This window comes from Stigmatopora argus, chromosome 4 (assembly GCF_051989625.1).
Source record: "Stigmatopora argus isolate UIUO_Sarg chromosome 4, RoL_Sarg_1.0, whole genome shotgun sequence".
Taxonomy (NCBI): domain Eukaryota; kingdom Metazoa; phylum Chordata; class Actinopteri; order Syngnathiformes; family Syngnathidae; genus Stigmatopora; species Stigmatopora argus.
Window position 1 is genome coordinate 3739214 of NC_135390.1, and position 20800 is coordinate 3760013.

The window sequence follows — 20800 nt, forward strand, 5'->3', positions numbered from 1 at the left end:
CTACATTTTAAGACTTTTATAGTGAGGATAAAGCGGTTCAGAAAATGAATGAATGAACGTGTTCCCTGTGTGTGTATGTGTAAATATGTACCACGTTGCATTTGTGCGTTTTTTTATCGCTTGATAAGGGGAATTGCAATCATTGATGAGGGGAACATTTAGACGAGATTGACAGGTATGTGAGAGAGAATCTTGAAACATGGATAGTGGTTGTTGTGAGACAGCTAATGAGAGCATAGTAGAGTGTAGCAAGGTTCTAAATTGAGAATCAATGCATCCGCGACAATATTTTCAAAAATAAAATAACGGATAAGAAAATACATACAGATCACCTTATCGTGGTGGTAGGGTTTGTGTCCCAGTGATCCTTGGAGTTATGTTGTCTGGGGCCTAGGGTCACCCATGGCAAACTGGTCTGAGGTGAGGGACCAGACAAAGCATGACTCAGAAGACCTCTTATGATGAGCAATATTATTGAACGACGTCTTCCCTTGCCCGGACGCGGGTCACCGGTGCCCCACTCTGAGCCAGGCCTGGAAGAGGGGCGCGATGGCGAGCGCCTGGTGGCCGGGCCTACACCCATGGGGCCCGGCCGGCCGGGCACAGCCCGAAGAGACGACATTGGTTCCCCCTCTCATGGGCTCACCACCTGTGAGAGGGGCCAAAGAGGTCGGGTGCGTCGACAGTTGGGCGGCAGCCAAAGGAGGGATCCTTGGCGGTCCAATCCCTGGCTCCAAGAACTGGCTCTTGGGATGTGGAATGTCACCTGTCTGGTTGGAAAAGAGCCTGAACTAATGTATGAGGTTGAGAAATTCCGGCTCGACATAATTGGGCTCACCTCTAGCCACAGCTTGGGCTCCAGTACAACTCCTCTCGAGGGCCATTGGACACTCTTCCACTCTGGAGTTGCTCACGGTGAGAGGCGCCGAGCGGGTGTGGGCATACTTGTTGCCCCCCAGCTCGGTCTAACCTAACTGTTGTTTGTGCGTATGCACCAAACAGCAGTTCCGAGTACACACACTTTTTGGAGTCCTTGGAAGAGGTGCTGGAGAGTGCTCCTTCAATGCTCACGTGGTCAATGACAGACCTGGAAGGGAGTGATTGGGAAGAATGCCCCCCCTGATGACCGAGTGGTGTTCTATTGTTAGATTTCTGCGTTGGTCATGGATTGACAATAATGAACACCATGTTCAAGCATAAGGGTATCCATATGTACACTTGACACCAGGACATCCTAGACCACAGTTCGATGATAGAGTTTGTGGTCGTGTAATCGCACCTGCGGCCGCATGTCTTGGACACTCGGGTAAAGAGAAGGGTGTAGCTGTCAACCGATCACCACCTGGTGGTAAGTTGGCTCTGATGGTGAGCTCAGATCCCCTTGCGGCCCGGGAGACCCAAACGTTTCTGAGGGTCTGCTGGGAACGCCTGGCAGAGTCCCCTGTCAGGAGTTTCAATTCCCACCTCCAACAGTTTCTCTTCTGTCTGGGAAGAGGCGGGGGACATTGAGTCCGTGTGGACCATGTTCCGCGCTTCTATTGCTGAGGCAGCAGATCGGAGCTGCGGCCGCAAGGTGGTTTATGCCTGTCGTGGCGGCAATCCCAGAACGCGCTGTTGGACACTGGCGGTAAGGGATGCCGTCAGTCTGAAAAAGGAGTCCTATCGGGCCCTTTTGGCCCATGGGACTCCGGAGGCAACTGACGGGTACCAGGTGGCCAAGCGGCACTTGACTCTGGTCGTTTCCGAGGCAAAAAACTGGGCCTGAAAGGAGTTCGGTGAGGCAATAGAGAATGGCATCCGGGTGGCTTCAAGGAAATTTTGGTCCACCATCAGGACTCTGAACTTGCGTTAGCACGACACACCATCCCTTCTGTGCAATAACTTCGGGGTGTGCAAAAACAATGTGCAATATCTTAGATTGTGCAATATTTTAGAATTTACCTAGCCGGGATGTGACTTTTTTTATACTTTTATATTAGTATTTGTTTTTTGTTTTTTTACTGGGAAAACGCACTTTGTGGAGTAGCACCACCAATTTCGTTATACGCAGCTGTGTATGATGACAATAAAGGCTTTTGGATTTGATTCTGTTCAACAGTTTCATGGAAAGAATATCTAGGTGCAGCCGTGGCATTGAGGTGGTTCGGTTTGGTGGCCTCAGTATTGTACCCTGCTTTTTTCCGGTGGCGGGGTTCTGATGGTTTCATCAAGCCGTGTTTTACAACCCTTACTGGAACGATTCACAACTGAGTGTGAAAGGGTCGGGATGAGAATCAGCACCTCCAAATCTGAGACCATGGTGCTCAGTCGCAAAAATTTGTCTTTCCCTCTCTTGGTCAGAGATCAGGTCCTTCCCCAGCTGGAGGAGTTTAAGTACCTTGGTGTCTTGCTCATGACTGAGGGAAGAATGGAGCGGGAGATCGACAGGCGGATCGGTGCAGCATCTGCAGTGATGCAGACTCTGCACCGGTCTGTCGTGGTGGAGAAGGACCTGAGCCAAAAGGCGAAGCTCTCTATTTACCCGTCGATCTACGTTCCTACCCTCATCTATGGTCACGAGCTGTGGGTCCTGACCGAAAGAACAAGATCTCTGATACAAGCGGCTGAAATGAGTTTCCTCCACAGGATGTCCAGACTCTCTCTTAGAGATAAGGTGAGAAGCTCGGTCAACCGGGATGGGCTCGGAGTAGAGCCGCTGCTCCTCTGGATCGAGAGGAGCCAGATGAGTTGGCTCTGGCGTCTGATCAGGATGCCCCCTGGACGCCTCTCTCGGGAGTTGTTCCGGGCACGTTCCACCGGGAGGAGGTCACGGGGCCGACCTCGGACATGCTGGGAGACTGTCTCCCGGCCCATCCGGCAACGCTTGGGATACTCCCAGAAGAGCTGGATGAAGTGGCTGGGGGAAGGGACGTCCCTGCTGAAGCTGCTGCCACGGTGACCTGACTTTGGATAAAGCGGGAGAGGAGATGAGATGAGGGACTAATTTGCATATGAAAACCTGTCGTAACCTGAAAATGTCATACCTAGAGACATTCTTTAATAGAGGTATGACTGTAGAGCCATACCTCTACTTACAAATTAACTTGTTCTTGAACTTTTTTTGTAAGTAGAGCAGTACTTTATATTTAAACTCTATAATTTGTTCCACAATCCTCAAAAAATACCAACTAAACCCTTTAATAATGATCAAATTGTCCCAGTTTTGCATGAAACGTGAGAAACAGACAAAAAAGAAACAAAATTCTGAGAAAAAAATTGTTTATTGATGTATTAATATGAATAATAAGCATGCAAAATGTGTTCTATTCATGGAGTAATACAGTAGTACAGTAAGGAAGAAGCTAACGTTAGCACATAAACACATCTAAACTTCAAATTATGAATTGTGAGTGTTCTTAATGTTGTTTCGAAGGATTTGGGGAAATTATAGACAGACACACAAACGGGACAGACAAATGCTTCTTGGTCAGTTCTCAAAACAACATTTATTTGCAAAGAGAAAAGATGACCTCTCCTCATCTGACTCCTTTTTATAAGCTATTTTTTCACTATACAGAAGTGGGCGTTAATTTGAATATTAGTGGGTGGGCTTCAGGGTTCAGTCCAATGTCCTTAGCTAGTTTGATCAGTTCGGTCCATCCTCTGGCTTGGGGGAAGGAGAGTTTTATGATACTGTGCCCCCTGGAAAACTGCCAGATTCAGGAATTGTTTGTTTATAAAACAAAGACCAGTGGGTTTTAACTTAAACATCTGTTAGGGCAGAGATATAACACTTCTCTGAACTATAAGAGCAGGATCTTTGGACAGGAACAGTTTTACAATGTTTGTTTCTCTCCTTGACCAGCTTTTACAACTGCCCGAACACAGGAACAGTTGTTTCTAAAGCAAACACTAAGGCCACATACTGTGGTCACACATTACCGTGACAAGGCTAAACAAACCAATGATCAAATAAAGGCAGACACTTTGATCATGGTGAGTTCATGGTGAGCGAATTCAAATATGCCTTAAACTTATAAGTTAATTTTTATAATAGATCATTCTTAACAGAATTCAAAACAACTTAGCATTAAATAGAACTCCAAAGGAGTAAAAGTCTCTCTATCTCGTCATTCAGTAAAAAGAGGCCATGCCAAGGAGTCGTTGCTTTTAATGTTTCCTTCTCCTTCATAGCGTAGCGATGCTAGTAGATGAGCTACGGTTGGCCATATTGTCTTGATAAATCAGTCAACCGCATACCACTTTCTTATCTTCAGTTTTTCGATTAATAACAGGGCCTGCTTATTCATTTCATTCGCACCAATAATTTTAAATAAAGAACTATGTGACAACAAACGGCGGTCAAGAGAAAGTTGTTGTGAGAGGCTCCAAGCGGAAGTAAAGCAGGCTGCAATAATGTTAACAGGACAATTTCAAAATAAAATAACGGATACAGGAAATCAATTGACGTTTTAAGGGATTTCGTACATTGGGATGGTCATTTGCACATCAAAGGGTTTCATAGCCTGAAAATTCCGTACCTAGAGGCATTCGTAAGTAGAGGTACCACTGTAACTGCGTATCGTGTACTCGGTATTGTATAGACATGATAACATGTAAGTATGGTATATATATATAATATATATATATATATATATATATATATATATATATATATATATATATGTAATAGGGGTGATCCTATTTCACTGTTTTTCGATTATCGTGGCGATGTCTGGTCTTCATTAACCGCGGAACTGGACGGAGGACAATGTCTTTTTTTAGATGTTTTTACTACTGACGTGGTAAAATGAGTTCTTAGACAAAGGCTCAAATTACAATATTTTATTAGGTCACATGTTAAAACAGGAATATTTGCATACAATAATCTACCCTATTTTCACGACTATAAGGCGCACTTAAAAATCTTAAATTTTCTCCAAAATAGACAGGGTGCCTTATAATCCAGTGTGCTTTATATATGGAAATTTTTTTTAAATGTGTCATTCATTGAGGGTGCGCCTTATAGTCGTGAAAATACGGTAATCCGCCAACGGATGTAACTCATGACAGCATGATTTTGATATTTTGTTAGACACTAACTTTAACAGTCTCCATTGAGAATTTCATTTTCACAACCCTTTTGAGTCCTTTCCCTGTGTGGAGTGGACCAGGACTTCCTTTTTATGACTCAGATCAGGATCTGGTCACCTGGCTTCACCACCTCTTGTAAGGGAGACAAAGGGGATCACTGCAGCTTATGTGTTCTTTGGACAAGTTTTTCTCCACCCTTAGTCTCTTGCCATGGTTCACCTTCCCATAGAGGAAGTTGGAATGGTCTTCCATGAACTACCTCAAAAGGTGTTAATCCCGAGCTAGTAGGTACTATCCTCATATATGTTTTGACCAGTGATAGGCATTCTGGCCGTGGCTTCTTTATCTCTTCCATGGTTTTCTTAAGCCTTAGTTTTAGTGTACCATATCACATATCAATTAAGACTTTTTGGGATTGACTCATTTTGTTGTTGTTGTGTATACTGTGCAGTGAGTGTTTGTGCTGCTTCTTTAGCTGCTGCATCTGCTCTGGCATTTCCTCTACTGATTCTGTCGTTGCCTTTAGTATGTGCTTTACATTTGCATACAGCAATGTGGCTGGGAAGTAGTACTGCGTCAAGTAATTGTTTCAGCAGTTTGGCGTGTTCTACTGATTTGCCTGTGGATGTTTTCATCCCTCTTCTATTCCATTGTTGTTTCTCTTTTTCTGGTCATTTATTTTAACCATTTGTAAGAAGGTTTAGTCTCAATTGAAACGCTTTGTGCAAAAGGCTGATCCACATCCTCCTCTCGGCTATTTTTATGTCTGCTGGATGGTCAGCAACACTTGGTATGTACGTTCCCACTTTGGGTCGTGCTAGTGCTTCTTTTTTATACTGTAGGTTGAGCACCCAGGCTCCTGGCACCACCGTTGGTCCAGTCCGTTTCCTGTTGAGAAGCACAGTCTCCTGCTAACCCAAATTCAATGCGTTTCTTTAAAGATTTTCTTTTTCATGTAGTCAACCAGATTAGCCTCATCATCCAGTTCCAATTGTGCAGTGAATAATGGCGATTTGTATGGTCTACCAAAGAGGATTTCGATATGTTGTTGTCCAGTTGAACTCGTTATGTACGCGCAGTGATTTCATGACGAAATATGGAACCTTTTGCCAATCCTGTCAATTATTTTGTTAACACAATTTGGATGCCATTGTCACTATAAATCAATGGTTCTTTGGAATTTCATATTGTGCACTGTCCTTGTTTTTGTTTTTTCTTCCTTCTCAGTGCTCCTAAATTCCCCATTTCGCAGAGCAGGTTATTTGGTCCTCCACGTCAAGTTTCACATTTGGAGTACTGCTGCTGCATTTTCATCATACATTTCATTTGAAATATTTTTTCCATAATTTGTCGTCACCATCCATGAAAAGGGCTTATTGGCGATTTCAGAAATCTACTTCAAATTTCTAAATCCTTTTCCACCTTGATATCTGATTGATTGATTATATCTTGGTGGCCAGCCAATCAAAAACATGAAAAGACAGACAACCATTCATGCTCACACTCATAATCAGACATCAGTGGTCTGCGAATTTTCATCACCAGTGGAGGCTGCCATCCCCAGTGGCAGCTCACCACTTTTTTTATCGATGAGTATGCCTAACCTGAAATATGTTAGCTTGCTGCTCTCTTGAGCTATTGAAGATATTAGGTGATAATAATAGTAATAAATTAATAATTAATAAATGGAATGTGTTATTGAAAAACTAAAAGGTGTTCGTTAAACACAAGGTAATAACCTATGTTTCTGTAAATTTGGTGTCAATACGTCCATCGGCTTGGGAGCTATTGAACAAAATAGGTGCTAATAACAGTAATAAATTAATAATGAATAAACGGAATGCGTTATTGAAAAACCAAAAGGTTTTCCTTAAACAGAAGGTAAATACCTATCTTCTGTAAATTTGATGCAAATACATTAAATTGCTTGGGAGCTACTGAAGATATTAGGTGCTAATAACAGTAATAAATTAATAATTAATAAATGGAGTGGATTGTTGAAAAACTAAAAGGTGTTGTTAAACAGAAGGCAATTACCTATCTTTCATATCAATCTGTCAATCTGTGTGTGTGTGTGTGTGTGTGTGTGTGTGTGTGTGTGTGTGTGTGTATGTTAAGATTCTTTAGCTACGTTTGTCCAAACCGTCCAACGTAGAGTTGAATTTTTTTTATGGTAGCCAGAAACGGCTGTCGGATCCTAATAGATGAGTGATTGAATTTCTTCACCTTCTCTAAGTGTGTAAACTCAATCTTTTATTTGTTAAACAACCATTTTTCAAAAGATAATTTTTAAATAGCGCAACAATTGTCTTTCGGTTCTAAATAAGCAGCTGCACCTGCTTATATCTTAATATCTGAACATTTAAATATGTAAACTAAAGTGCAATCACATTTGTAAATGAATGGCTTCTGCTTTTTTAAATGTAAATTAACCAACCTAACTGTGATAAAACAACTAAATTGCAATAACTGCATCACCTTGAGTTATGCACCAAGGCGGACCTTATCTAGACTAATTTATTATCTTGTACTTGCACTAAAATTCCATTGGCTGCTAACCACTTTAGTAACTTTTTGTGCCTGAGTACTTATTTGACCACTTATTCATGTTGACCACTTATCTAATTTGACCACTTATTTATGTCGACTACTTATTTATTTATTACTTATTTATTGAGTATTTATGTGTGTACTTCATGGGGAAGCTTTAAATCTAACTATACTTGTATAATGACAATAAAGGCATTCAATTCAGTTCAATTAACTATCAGTTTTCAACATTCGATTTAAAAGTTATCTGGTGCCAGTGAATGGGAACAATGTCTAGACCCCAATTTTAAGGCGAGTCTTTTCACTGCCAAAAACATCGTCTTATATTTGGGACAGGACAGTACTCTGGTAATAAGGACACTATCATGGACACAAATAAGTTGATTTTTCTCTTTACATCAGGTTCAGCAGCATTGCCAAGAAACATGGCCTTCTTCAGTCCACAAGAAAAAGAACTATTCACAAATCGACATTTCAATTCTTGTCTTTCCACCTGGCCCAGAACTGCCATTGACAGGAAAAACACAATCCCTCAAACAGGTGCTCAACTACTTTTCTATGATTGCCTTGGTTCCAATGATGTCACGTGATAAATGCTCAAATGTATAAATACCAAGGGAAAAAAATAAAGCAATGATAATAAGGCTACATAAAACTACAAGGTATAAAACGTTTTTCTTGTATATTTCTCTTTGCATTAAGAGATGAATATCAAGAATGGCTATTCATCTTATGAAACGGCAAGCCGTTAAGAATGGATCTAACACAAAACTCAGAAGCAGGAATACAACTGAACAAAATATATTATTAAACACAGAAGTGAGTATAACAAAATACAACAAAAGTAGCACGACCGGGTCACTGAGTAAACTAAGGAAAGAGCACAAACTGCAAGAAAAAGTCAAAATGAAGGTATCGCGAGATCGATGCGGGTAATAAAGTACAACCAAAAACAGCACAACCAAGTCGGCGTGTAAACTAAGAAGGCAAAATACCAAAATAAACAACAAAGAATACAACTGTACGAAGGCAGGACAACTCGGAAGGAATGCAGAGCACACACAGCAGTAAGCAAGGCAATAGTCTGACAACAGCTGACTGTGACAGTTGTCCTTAAATAATGAGTGCACCAAATGTGCGACATGTGCGCCCATTCACACAGCCCCGGCCCTTCGGCTCAATCAGATGCTGAAATGACAATAGAGAGACTACAGAAAACAGAATATGACAATTAAAATCAAGCCCTTTTTCATTCATTCATTATTTTCTGAACCACTTATGTGCTGGAGCCTATCCCAGCTGACTTCGGGCCGGGGGCGGGAGACGCCCTGAAACGGTGGCCAACTGATCGCAGGGCACGAGGAGACGGACAACAATTCACACTCAGTTAATCTCTCATCTCATTTTCTGAACCGCTTTATCCTCACTACGGTCGCGGGGGGTGCTGGAGCCTATCCCAGCTGACTTCGAGCCAGAGGCGGGGGACGCCCTAGATTGGTGGCTCCCAAGGAGACAAACAACCATTCACGCTCACACACCTACAGTGAGGCAAATAAGTATTTAGTCAACCACCAATTGTGGAAGTTCTCCTACTTGAAAAGATTAGAGAGGCCTATAATTGTCAACACGGGTAAACCTCAACCATGGGAGACAGAATGTGGAAAAAAACTGAAAATCACCGTTTGATTTTTAAAAAACTTATTTCCAAATTAGAGTGGAAAATAAGTATTTGGCCACCTACAAACAAGAAAGATTTCTGGCTGCCAAAGAGGTCTACCGAGGTCTCCACTCATTCCCTGTATTAATAGCATATGTTTTAACTCATTATCGGTATAAAAGACACCTGTCCATAACCTCAGTCTCTCACACTCCAAACTCCACTAGAGAGCTGACCAAAGAGCGGTCGAAGAACACCAGAGTCAAAATTGTAGACCTGCACCAGGCTGGGAAGACTGAATCTGCAATAGGTAAAACGCTTGGTGTAAAGAAACCAACTGTGGGAGCAATTATTAGAAAATGGAAGACATACAAGACCACTGGTAATCTCCCTCGATCTGGGGCTCCATGCAAGACCTCACCCCGTGGCGTCAAAATGATAACCAGAACGGTGAGCAAAAATCCCAGAACCACACGGGGGGACCTCGTGAATGACCTACAGAGAGCTGGGAGCACAGTAACAAAGACTACTATCAGTAACACAATGCGCCGCCAGGGATTCAAATCCTGCACTACCAGATGTGTCCCCCTGCTGAAGCCAGTCCACATCCAGGCCCATCTGCTGTCCGCTAGAGAGCATTTTGATGATCCAGAAGTGGACTGCGAGAATGTGTTATGTTCAGATGAAACCAAACTAGAACTTTTTTTGTTGAAACACAGGTTCACGTCTTTGGAGGAGAAAGAATACTGAATTGCATCCGAAGAACACCATACTCACTGTGAAGCATGGGGGTGGAAACATCAAGCCTTGGGGTGTTTTTCTGCAAAGGGACCAGGACGACTGATCTGTGTAAAGGAAAGGAAGAATGGGGCCCTGTATCGAGAGATTTTGAGTGAAAATTTCCTTCCCTCAGCAAGGACATTGAAGATGAGACGTGGTTGGGTCTTTCAGCATGACAATGATCCCAAACACACAGCCAGGGCAACAAAGGAGTGGCTTCGTAAGAAGCATTTCAAGGTTCTGGAGTGGCCTAGCCAATCTCAAGATCTCAACCCCATAGAAAATCTGTGGAGGGAGTTGAAAGTCTGTGTTGCCCAACGACAGCCCCAAAACATCACTGCTCTAGAGGAAATCTGCATGGGCCAATATACCAGCAACAGTTTGTGAAAAGATTGTGAAGAGTTACATAAAACGTTTGGCCTCCGTTATTGCCAACAAAGGGTACATAACTAAGTATTGAGATGAACTTTTGTATTGACCAAATACTTAATTTCCACCATGATTTGCAAATAAATTCTTTAAAAATCAAACAATCTGATTTTCTGGGTTTTTTCCCTTATCTGTCTCTCATAGTTGTGGTCTACCCATGTTGACAATTACAGGCCTCTCTAATCTTTTCAAGTAGGATAACTTGGACAATTGGTGGTTGACTAAAGACTTATTTGCCCTACTGTACCTAGGGCCAATTTAGAGTTTCCAACCAGCCTACCATGCATGTTTTTTTGGAATGTGGGAGGAAACCGGAGTACCTGGAGAAAGCCCACGCAGGCCCGGGGAGAACATGCAAACTCCACACAGGAGGACCGGGGACCGACCGGGATTCGAACCCAGGAACCCAGAACTGTGTGGCCGACACGCTAACCACTCAGCAGCCGGGACTATCAAACTTCTATTTGTTGTAAATATGTAATAGTATAGTAGTATATATTATATTTTGCCACATATATTATTTTTCTGAATCCTACTTACTCCTTCTACTCCCTCTAATCTCTTTCTGGTTTGGGTAAACAACAATATTGATAATGCTGCTTGTTGAATCAGTCAAACAATGGCAGGATACGTTTTATTTATACTTTTATGACACCTGACGATTTGCTTTAATCATGAAACATGAATCAGGATCATACAATTCAAATTTTCAGCGATTATCACATCTACACTGGACAACAATTAATGCGCAGGCGGCTCATGTGCGAGTAAATATGGTATTCACAAAAATATTCATATTCCTAGTTCCTTTCATTATGTGCAAAACATTTACAATGTCCAAATTAATTCTGTACTCAAGTTTCATTGGTTTGTATTCATGGTCTAACATCTACAATGATGTATTAAAACACATTTTTTTGTCTTAAGTAGGACCTGTCATAATTTCTCACTGTAAAGAAACGAGGGTCTTTACACCCGGTTCATAATTTCCTGTAGGTGTTCAGCGAACACCAAGCTGTAGATTGAGCAAGATTCATTGTTGTTCTGGTTCTAATTTGGCTCCAGTCAAAATGGATCGGAGGTATACTGCCGTCAATGGACCCCAATTACTAGTTAATACAGTCATACCTCTACTTACGAATGCCTCTAGGTACGAAATTTTCATGTTACGAAAGCTTTTTATATGCAAATGAGTGCCTCGAGATACGAAAAGAAAGGTCCAAGTTCCGAAATCCTCCATAAAGTCAATGCATTTCCTTATCCGTTAATTTATTTTGAAAATATTGTCGCGGATGAATTGATTTTCACTTCAGAACCTCGCCACACTCTACTTGGCTCTCATTGGCTGTCTCACAACATACCTCCATGTTTCTTTGACTCTCGTTGTCTGCTTAAACTTATACATGGAAGAAGCTGCGGCCGAGTGCCTTTGACAGACTCGCAGTCGACAACAACTCTTCATGTTTCTAGATTCTCTTATGTTTTTTTCGTTGTGGGCTTGAAGTTTTGCTTGGAAGAAGCCGTGGCTGCCGAGTGCCTTCGACAGACTCAGACGACGACAGTCGAGCCTCAACCTGAACCGCAGCCTGCGGTGGGAGAAATTATGTCGCGAGGCAGGCGATGGGGATTGTGGTCAGTCATGAGGACGTTGATGAGTTGGTCGAGGGGCACCAAAACAAACTCAACCGAGCAGGAGTTAATGCAATGCTCGGCAATACACGAGGAATTCAATGAGAAGGCGACTGAGGAGGAAGTTGCCACCATTCCAACACCACAAATCAGTAAAAATACGGGGAAGAAATGAACTTTCCGACTTTGTGGAAAAAACATCCTAAGAAAATGTTCACGAGTTATGCGATCGCCCACTTTGACGACGTTTGTCTTGTGCATTTTAGAAACATTATTAAAAGTCGTCAAAGGCAATTGTCTTTAAATCGATTTTTCTCAAAACGTCTTTGAATAAGCACAGCCAAAGTGGAATAGTTTGGAGACCACTGCACTACACCATCGGTTGGCAGATGCTGATATACTACAAACAAAAGCAATCCTATTGAACATTTTTGGTTCAACTATCTTGCTAGAATGAGCACATATTGTCTTTGTTGCGTTGCCTTACAGTGAGGTCAGGCTCCAGCTCACTGAACCTTGGGGGCTCTGAATGTGCCGAGGACAGCTCCATCTGCCATCTAACTGCTCGGGAACAACGGAGAAGGGAGAGAGAGAGGAAGGAGGAAGAGGAAAGGCAGAGGATAAAGAATGAATGTATGGAGACGAGCAGGAGTAAAGAAGTTAGAAAACACCACCTGAGACCTCGGCACCCCTCCATTCAGCTCAAGAGGAATAATAAGGTTTGTTAACTTCATGATTGTTACTTGAAGATGTCTAGTTACTGTCATGAAATGGGGTTGTTTGTGGGGTTGACAGACTCCAGACATAAACAGACTTAACCGTAACCGTTGACTAGTCATTACAGTGGCCACGCTGGGCTCGTCGTTAAAAATGCACAATATCACTCCTGCATAATTTGTGATTTGATCATAGTACACTGTACTAGAGGGTTATGCAACTTGACTCTATAAAAGTCCTCTATAAAATTCTAACCTAGCACTTCATAGTCTTTTTTTTTTTTTTTAGAAAATTCAGATTGTTTTGAGGAGTAGGTTATTAGTTACCATTCATGTCTGCCTCCATATATGATACAGGCCACTTATTGGGATGAAGCATTTTGAGCAAAAATTAAATACTTTTGTTGATCTATGGCAATAAAAATGGTAACAGTGACAATGAATATAAATTAGGTTCTTCCAAATTTGTCAGCGTAGTCCTAGTTTTTGAGACATTTGTTAAGTGGTGTGCCTTGGCGTTTTTCCCTTTTTTAAATGTGTAACATGGGCCAAGGCCTTAGAAGGTTAGAAAATAATGCTCTAAATAAAATAAGCAATAGCTAACTCCTGAAACCAATTGTGAGTATGGCTTTTGTTACCATTATCACGGGTGGCAGAGCTAGTATCTCTGCTTGTCTTTGGCTTTGCCACAATGATTAATCCCAATTTTTCGTTCCCGATGTTGGCCTGTACCAGTGACCTGAGCAGGCTGAAGGAATGTTGTTTACTTAGAACGTGTTTCCAATGCACTTTTGGCCATTCATATTTTAAATTTTGCATTTTATTCATTTTCTACCATAATGATAGTTAAATTCTTATGTAGGGATTTGCTCCAACAACTCCCGGAGTCGCTAGAAAACACTTTGGGACTGAAATTAATGTTTTCAAATAAGAAAGGATGTATGTTTCAATCATAATGTACTCATGATTTTAATGGCATAAAAAAACACAAATATTTTTACCGATTACCATCCTGTAGTGGTTTTAGCTCAATTAGCAGACTAATACTTCCTCTGTGATAGCTTAAAATAAGATCACTAGCCAGCTGGAATGGTAAAATTACTCCGGAATCATCTGACAGACTTGAATCATTTTCTGAATCGATACTTGACACGATAAAATACTACAGTGTTTTCTACACAAAGCCCCAATGTTTGCCATATGGATGTACACTGCATGTCTACTTTCATACTTATGCCTCACTCAGAAGGCACAATTTCAGCCCGATTCTAGCCCTACAGACACATTATGGAGAATGGTGTATTGTCATGGCTGACATTTTCAAGTGGGGTAGTCAGGACACCATGTGGTGTGACATATTCACCGACTACCAATCTGCAGTCTCGATCGCTTCACGACCGTTATGTAGGAAGTCTTGCATCTCAGAATTTCTGCTTGTTGTGTCACAGAGTTATTCCACGTCCTACATATTCCTACTATTTGTTGATGAATATTGACAGTGTAACTTCGTGACCAGCAAGTGTGTTTTCTCGCATACATATTTAGTTAGTTTTTTTTCCTGAGAGTGCAATGCCAGCAAAGTGTGACACCTACGCTTGTTCCTCCATCCCACACAGACAACATAATTTTCCTGTCTTTTCTATAAGGAATGTTTCGATCTGAGCAGAGCAGAAAAGTGGTCATGGTGTTATGGTGTGATGTGCAGGCAGACTCTGATCTTGTTTTTTTAAATTTAATCTAAAACACTGCGAAATCAGGCATAAATATAATATCATCACTGGTAGGGCAAACTGGTAAACAAATTGTTTTGTACATAATTTCAAGTTATGTATCTTTGTGAGTCTTTAACATTATGGGTAAATCTTCTAGAAAGTTCTGAACATTAACTTAGTGAAAATCATGGAAAAGCTCTTTCTATTTTTCAGGTCACTAGAGTTTCTGACCAAAGCACCTCCTTTGTCAGACCAGTTTCATCCATGAAGCCTAAGACAGGAGGTGGCAACCTGCAATCAGCAAGGGCCAACAATACCTGTAAATTAAGAGGACACCCCCAAAGCCAACCAGGAGAAGTCAAGAGCAATCAGCTCTCCCAGCACAGCAACCACCAGCTGCCTCACAATCAAAGCCTACCAGTTTGTAAGTTCTACAGAAACCCCACGACACTCAGAGGTTTTCAGAACTCAGGTAAAATTCCAAGCAGGGCACCAGCTCAAATGCCATTTGCTACTAATTTAGCCACAAGACAGCTCACCGAGACCACCAGGGGGGTTAGGTTGTCTAGAAGAAAGCGCGGGCTTCCACCAGATGCTAGTCCAATTTCTCTGAATCATTATTCTACCGACAATCCGTCAAAAAAGTGCAGGGCACAAAAGTCCAATGGGGACGACCGACTGAATCGTGACTACTATAACAGTGAGACAGAGACTAACTGTAAAGAAGATGTCCAAGTGGAACATACTGCCCATAAATTGAGAAACACTGTTGATGAGGAGATTAGACAAGATACACATAGTGGAGATCTGAAAATAATAAGGGACAATTTTGTTGCTGAGGACATACAAAATAAGGTTAATATTCGAAGCTTTGACTCAGCGGCAAGCATTACTACTCTTGAGGTCAAACATAAATCTCATCTAGGTTCAGTCAATAAGGCCATATGCAGAGGTATGAGAGAAAAACAACTACAGAGGAGCCTGACAATGGTGTCAGATCCAATCTCAAAAACAATTCCCAGGATTACTGTTTCTAGGACTGTTATCAGAGCTGCAGGACATACTCGAGTCAACTTAGTGACATCACCCTACGTACATGAAGAAACACCAGCAAATAATTCTGCCAAACACAGTCCAAAGGGAACTAAAAAAGGTGCTAGCAAAGATATTGTCACATTTATTTCACCACCCAGCATTGGCTCTGATAATGATGCTGCAATTGACCCTACCAAGGACTTGGCTGACTCTACAAAGGACGGTAGCTATTCTGCCACATCCAAGGGCTCTACGAAACGTCTTAGGCCGATCAAATCTACTACCTCAACAGTTAAAACTAGGAGCAGTCCTAGAATTCTTCTCAAGCGCTAACCAACACATGATCCGTTGCTCCATATGTTTACATATTCACTGTTTAATGTATTAAGACTTAACATAGGAAACTATATATATATATATATATATATATACATATATATATATATATATATATATATATATATATGTATATATATGTATATATGTATATATACATATATATATATATATATATATATATATATATATATATATATATATATATATATATATATATATATATATATATATATATATATATATATATATGTATATATACATATATATATATATATATATATATATATATATATATATATATATATATACAGTGGTACCTTGAGATACGAGCTTAATGCGTTCCGGGACTGAGCTCGTAGGTCGATTTACCCGTATCTCTAATCAACGTTAACCATAGAAATGAAGTCAATACAAATTTATTCTATCCAACCCTCTGAAAAAACACAAAAGAACAGGATATTTGAATGGAAAACATTTTATTTGTTCTAATTCGCCATCTACTAACAGTAACAAATAACTAGTGGTTATGATGTTTAATCCTACTAAAATTAGACGGATTTCGTGGAGGGGAGTCTGAGGGAGAGGGCGAGAGAGAGAGAGAGACAGAAACTTTTTGCACGGCAACACGCTCGTAACATAAAACAAATTTAAATGAACTTGGATTACGATACAGACACGCTCAAAATTTAATTTAAACTAACCTTACACTAAAATTAATTCTAATTTTGTTGTAATTTTCTTTACCTTTCTTCTCCCGGGTTGGCTCTATTTGCCCCGCCTCCACCCTGGCTTTCAACTGCAGTTTTTAAAAGGAACCTATCGAGGGTTGTTTGCCTTTGTCTTCCCTTCAAAATATTCCGAAAATGATGCATACCAATGTCCTCACAATAGGATAACGCACGACCACTTGCCAACTTGTAGTACTCCTCTCGTATTGGCGAGCAAGCTCCGCCATGCGTACACCATTGTTATTCCCTAAATTCTGCCCTGACTAACGGGGGAAAACATGGAAAAAAATGCAACGCTCCGCCCAGTGCTCGTAGAGACATTTACACGAGGGAGTTGGGGCGAGAAAGACAGTGCCTATGTTGTTCTCAAAAGCAGCCTCTCGCGTTGGCCACACCTGGCTGTATGCTCGTATATCGAAATTTGTCTCGTATTTTAAGATAAATATTTGCTCAAAATTTTACTCGTATCTCAAATTGCGTATGTCAGGGCACTCGTATGTCAAGGTATTACTATATGTATATATTTGTATATGCATATGTGTATATATATATATGCATATACAAATATATATATATATATTTGTATATGTATGTATGTGTGTGTATGTGTATATATATATATATATATATATATATATATATATATATATATATATATACATATATATATATATATATATATATATATATATATATATATATATATATATAGAGCATCTAATGAATTCCAATTAAGGAGCTGTCTCAAAAAATATTTTATTTAATTAAGCCAGCTATTTTCAATACTACTGGTTCATATTAGAGTGCATGTGAACTGCAGCCATCCAGCTGACGACAGGTAAGATACAATGTGCATTTTTCTTTACCTTAACAGTTGGAGTTGCAATTAAACAACTGAAAAATGACAACATCAGAATTATTTTGGAGGCACCATTCAAAATCTACCAAATTAATCAACACTAACCTACCATGCTGCTACTTTATGAATATATTGATTTGACAGTATGAGTAGAGTATTAATTGAATATTTTTATTATTAGATCATGGTCTATAATCATGCCTAGCATTAATATAGACTAGAAGATTTAAGAATGTTTAAAATAGTCATTTGTATTCAACAAGTTTACAGAAAAGCATTGTAAGAAATGCTTTATTTACAGTACATTTTGCTACTGTAGGCCCTACAGTGTAGGGGGGTAAAAAAAATTACTGCAAGTTTAATCTTTAAATATAAAAGTTAAATTATTTTTTTTAAATGAACTTCAAAAGGTTGTGACATTTAGTTTTAATATCTTTGTAGAGGTGACACCTTTGATACAGCTCCTGTACTGATTCACATTAGAATGTGCAAGTTTACAAAACCTTGTGACCAGTGAGTGTATTTAAAAGACAAACACTGGATAGTGCTATTACATAGTATGGTTTGTTCTTCTATACATCTATATGTTATGATGTGTTTTTAATGTAGATGTATAGACAAAATAATTTGAGCAATATTCATGTTTTGTCTATTTTTTGGACATAGTGACCAAACGCTATCGCAAACAATGATTTCAGGTGCTTCCCTGTAATATCTTGATTTTTGTACCTAGAAAACATACAAATTCAGAGCTCCTTCATTTTAAGGGCCATCTCCACTGGTATTGACATATCTGGGGTGTGTGGTTCAATGCACTCATTATTCAAAATCCAAACATATGGTGTGACTGTGGGATGCTCAGGGCATGGTGACTGGGCAGGTTGTCATCGTGAAGAAGCGACAAATTGTCTCCCACGTCTGTGGCTTCTTTTCACACACTGAAAAAACCAAAGGCAGTCAACGTTGGGAACTTCCCTTCCTTTCCTTTTTACTTCTGTGTGGTATTGCAAGTGATTACGAAAGTATCTGTTACATGTAAGGAAAAGATTTGGTAATGGTGAGCAACTATCTTTGCAAAGGGGCTGCACTCCAACCCTGTCTATACAGTAATCCCTCAAATATCACGGCTTCAACTTTCGTGGCTTCTCTACATCGCATTTTTTTCTGGCCGGGATTTTTTTTAAATTAAAACATTTTTTTAAGTTCATAAAAATGTGAAAATCCATGCTGAAACTCGCAAGCGGAAGCCACTCTCCTCTTTGCTTGCTACTAGGAAAATGGCTTAAGACAGAACTCGGCACCGAAACATTTTATTTTAAAGTTCATAAAAATGTGAAAATCCAAGCTGAAACTCGCAAGCAGAAGCCACTCACCTGTCTGCCGCTTGCTACTAGGAATCAGCACTTAAGATTTTTTTTTTTTTTTTAAAGTTCATAAAAATTTGAAAATCCACACTGAAGCTCGCAAGCAGAAGCCACTCCCCGGTCTTCCGCTTTCTACTAGGACTCAGCACTGAAGGAAAAAAAGGTAGTTAAAATAGGGGCAATCCTACTTGGCAGGTTTTTGTTTATCGGGCCATGTTTGGTCTACATTAACTGATATTCGAGGGATTACTATATAACAGGCTTTTTAATTGTCATACATCCGTTCAGTGGCAAACTTTTGTGACGTGTTCATGAATAAAACTGTTTTTGGTAATTTTGTCCTCACACTTATTCTAATATCTCATTTCTGAACCGTTTTATCCTCATTAGGGTAGCGGGGGGTGCTGCAGCCTATCCTAGCTGACAAAGGCGGGGGAACGCCCTGAATCAGGGGCCAGCCAATCGCAGGGCACAAGGAGATGGACAACCATGCACACTCACACCCATACCTAGGGGCAATTTAAAGTGTCCAATCAGCCTACCATGCATGTTTTTGGAACGTGGGAGGAAACAGGAGTACCTGGAGGAAACCCATGCAGGCCCAAGGAGAACATGCAAACTCCACACAGATGGACCAACCTGGGTTTGAACTAAGAGGCCAACGCGCTAACCACTCGCGCCGTCGGGCCGCTGGTGAAAAATCAATTTTTAAAATAGCAATAAGTAACAAAAAATGTAAATAAGAAAAATCTATTATTTAAATATTAATAAGTAAAAATATAAAATAAATGGTCAGCCGTGGCAGGGCACAGGGAGACGGAGAACTATTCACGCTCACACACATACCTAGGGGCAATTTATAGTAATCAACCACCCAGTCACATTAATCACGAAAACATGAAAAATAAGAATCGAACCCCGAAGTATGGATAAGAACAAAAAAGAAAGAAAAAGAGAAAGTCATATAACTTGAAATTTGACCTAGTACAGCCATACCTCTACTTACGAATGTCTCTAGGCCGGTGACGTAAAACCTGTCTTTGTGCGCCAGATGGGGCGCGAGAGCTCTTCTATTGGCCGGTGTGCACACTTCCAAAAAAGAACTCAAGAAGAATGGAATCAATTTTTGGGTGAATCTGATGATGATAAATCAGACTTTGAACATTTTTAAATATTATGATGATGAATTAGACTTTAAGGACTTAAAATTGTAAATTCCATATGAGAAATGTGTTCATGCTGGTAGTTTAATTCACCAGATTTCCGTAGCATATGTTGTGAATAAATGTTTTCTCGTGGCGACATGTTCAGGATTTGCCAGTTATTAGTACCGGTGCAATCCTTGGTGTGAGCTGAGAAAAAATGCAGAAAAATAAAATTATACTAATTTTTAGTCACAAATTAAGGGTACGCGTTATTCTCGAATAAATACGGTAATCATTTATATGCTGTGGTAAATTAGGGCATTTTTACTCCCTCAACCTGCTTGCTTCTTATTTTTGTAACAGAGAGCAGCCCAGTTCTAGACAACCTTAGGGGTTCAGATCAGGGTTAAGCATACTGGTTCTCAAGGGCTGCTGTGGGTGGAGGTTTTTGTTCCAACCGATCTAGCACAGACAGTTTAACCAATGAGGATTCCACGAAAACAAGAAGCGGCTGCAATCTACTGATTGCACTTATATCATACCAGATTGTTCAAAAGATGTCATGTGAAGGGTTGGAACGAAAACCTGCACCTATGAGGCCCCTTGTGGAATAGTTTGTCCACCCCTGGAAAACTGGTGTGGATGTAGACCAGGGGTGGGCAAAACGGGCCTCGAAGGCCTCTGTGGTTGCAGGTTTTTGTTCCAACCGATTCAGCACAGACATTTTAACCCAGTGTTTCCCAACCACTGTGCCGCGGCACACTGGTGTGCTGTGAGCAATGGT

General features: G+C 40.5%; 1 protein-coding gene and 1 pseudogene across 6 annotated transcripts in view; both read left to right on the forward strand.

Annotated features, from left to right (window-relative positions):
* LOC144073509 (uncharacterized) overlaps positions 1-19998 on the forward strand; it is a 28958-nt gene extending 8960 nt beyond the window's left edge. For 4 of the 6 annotated variants that reach the window (XM_077599413.1, XM_077599416.1, XM_077599417.1 and 1 more), the window contains exons 6-8: positions 8026-8163; positions 12608-12837; positions 14760-16000. In XM_077599413.1, the coding sequence (XP_077455539.1) occupies positions 8026-8163; positions 12608-12837; positions 14760-15914 (1523 nt within the window). In that variant the 3' untranslated portion in view covers positions 15915-16000. Of the gene's footprint in view, positions 1-8025; positions 8164-12607; positions 12838-14759; positions 16001-19261 lie in introns of those variants that run through there. The other 2 variants (XM_077599418.1, XM_077599415.1) reach the window with 2 other exon arrangements.
* Positions 9332-11685, forward strand: LOC144073486 (uncharacterized; annotated as a pseudogene).
* Positions 19999-20800: the final 802 nt, after the last annotated feature.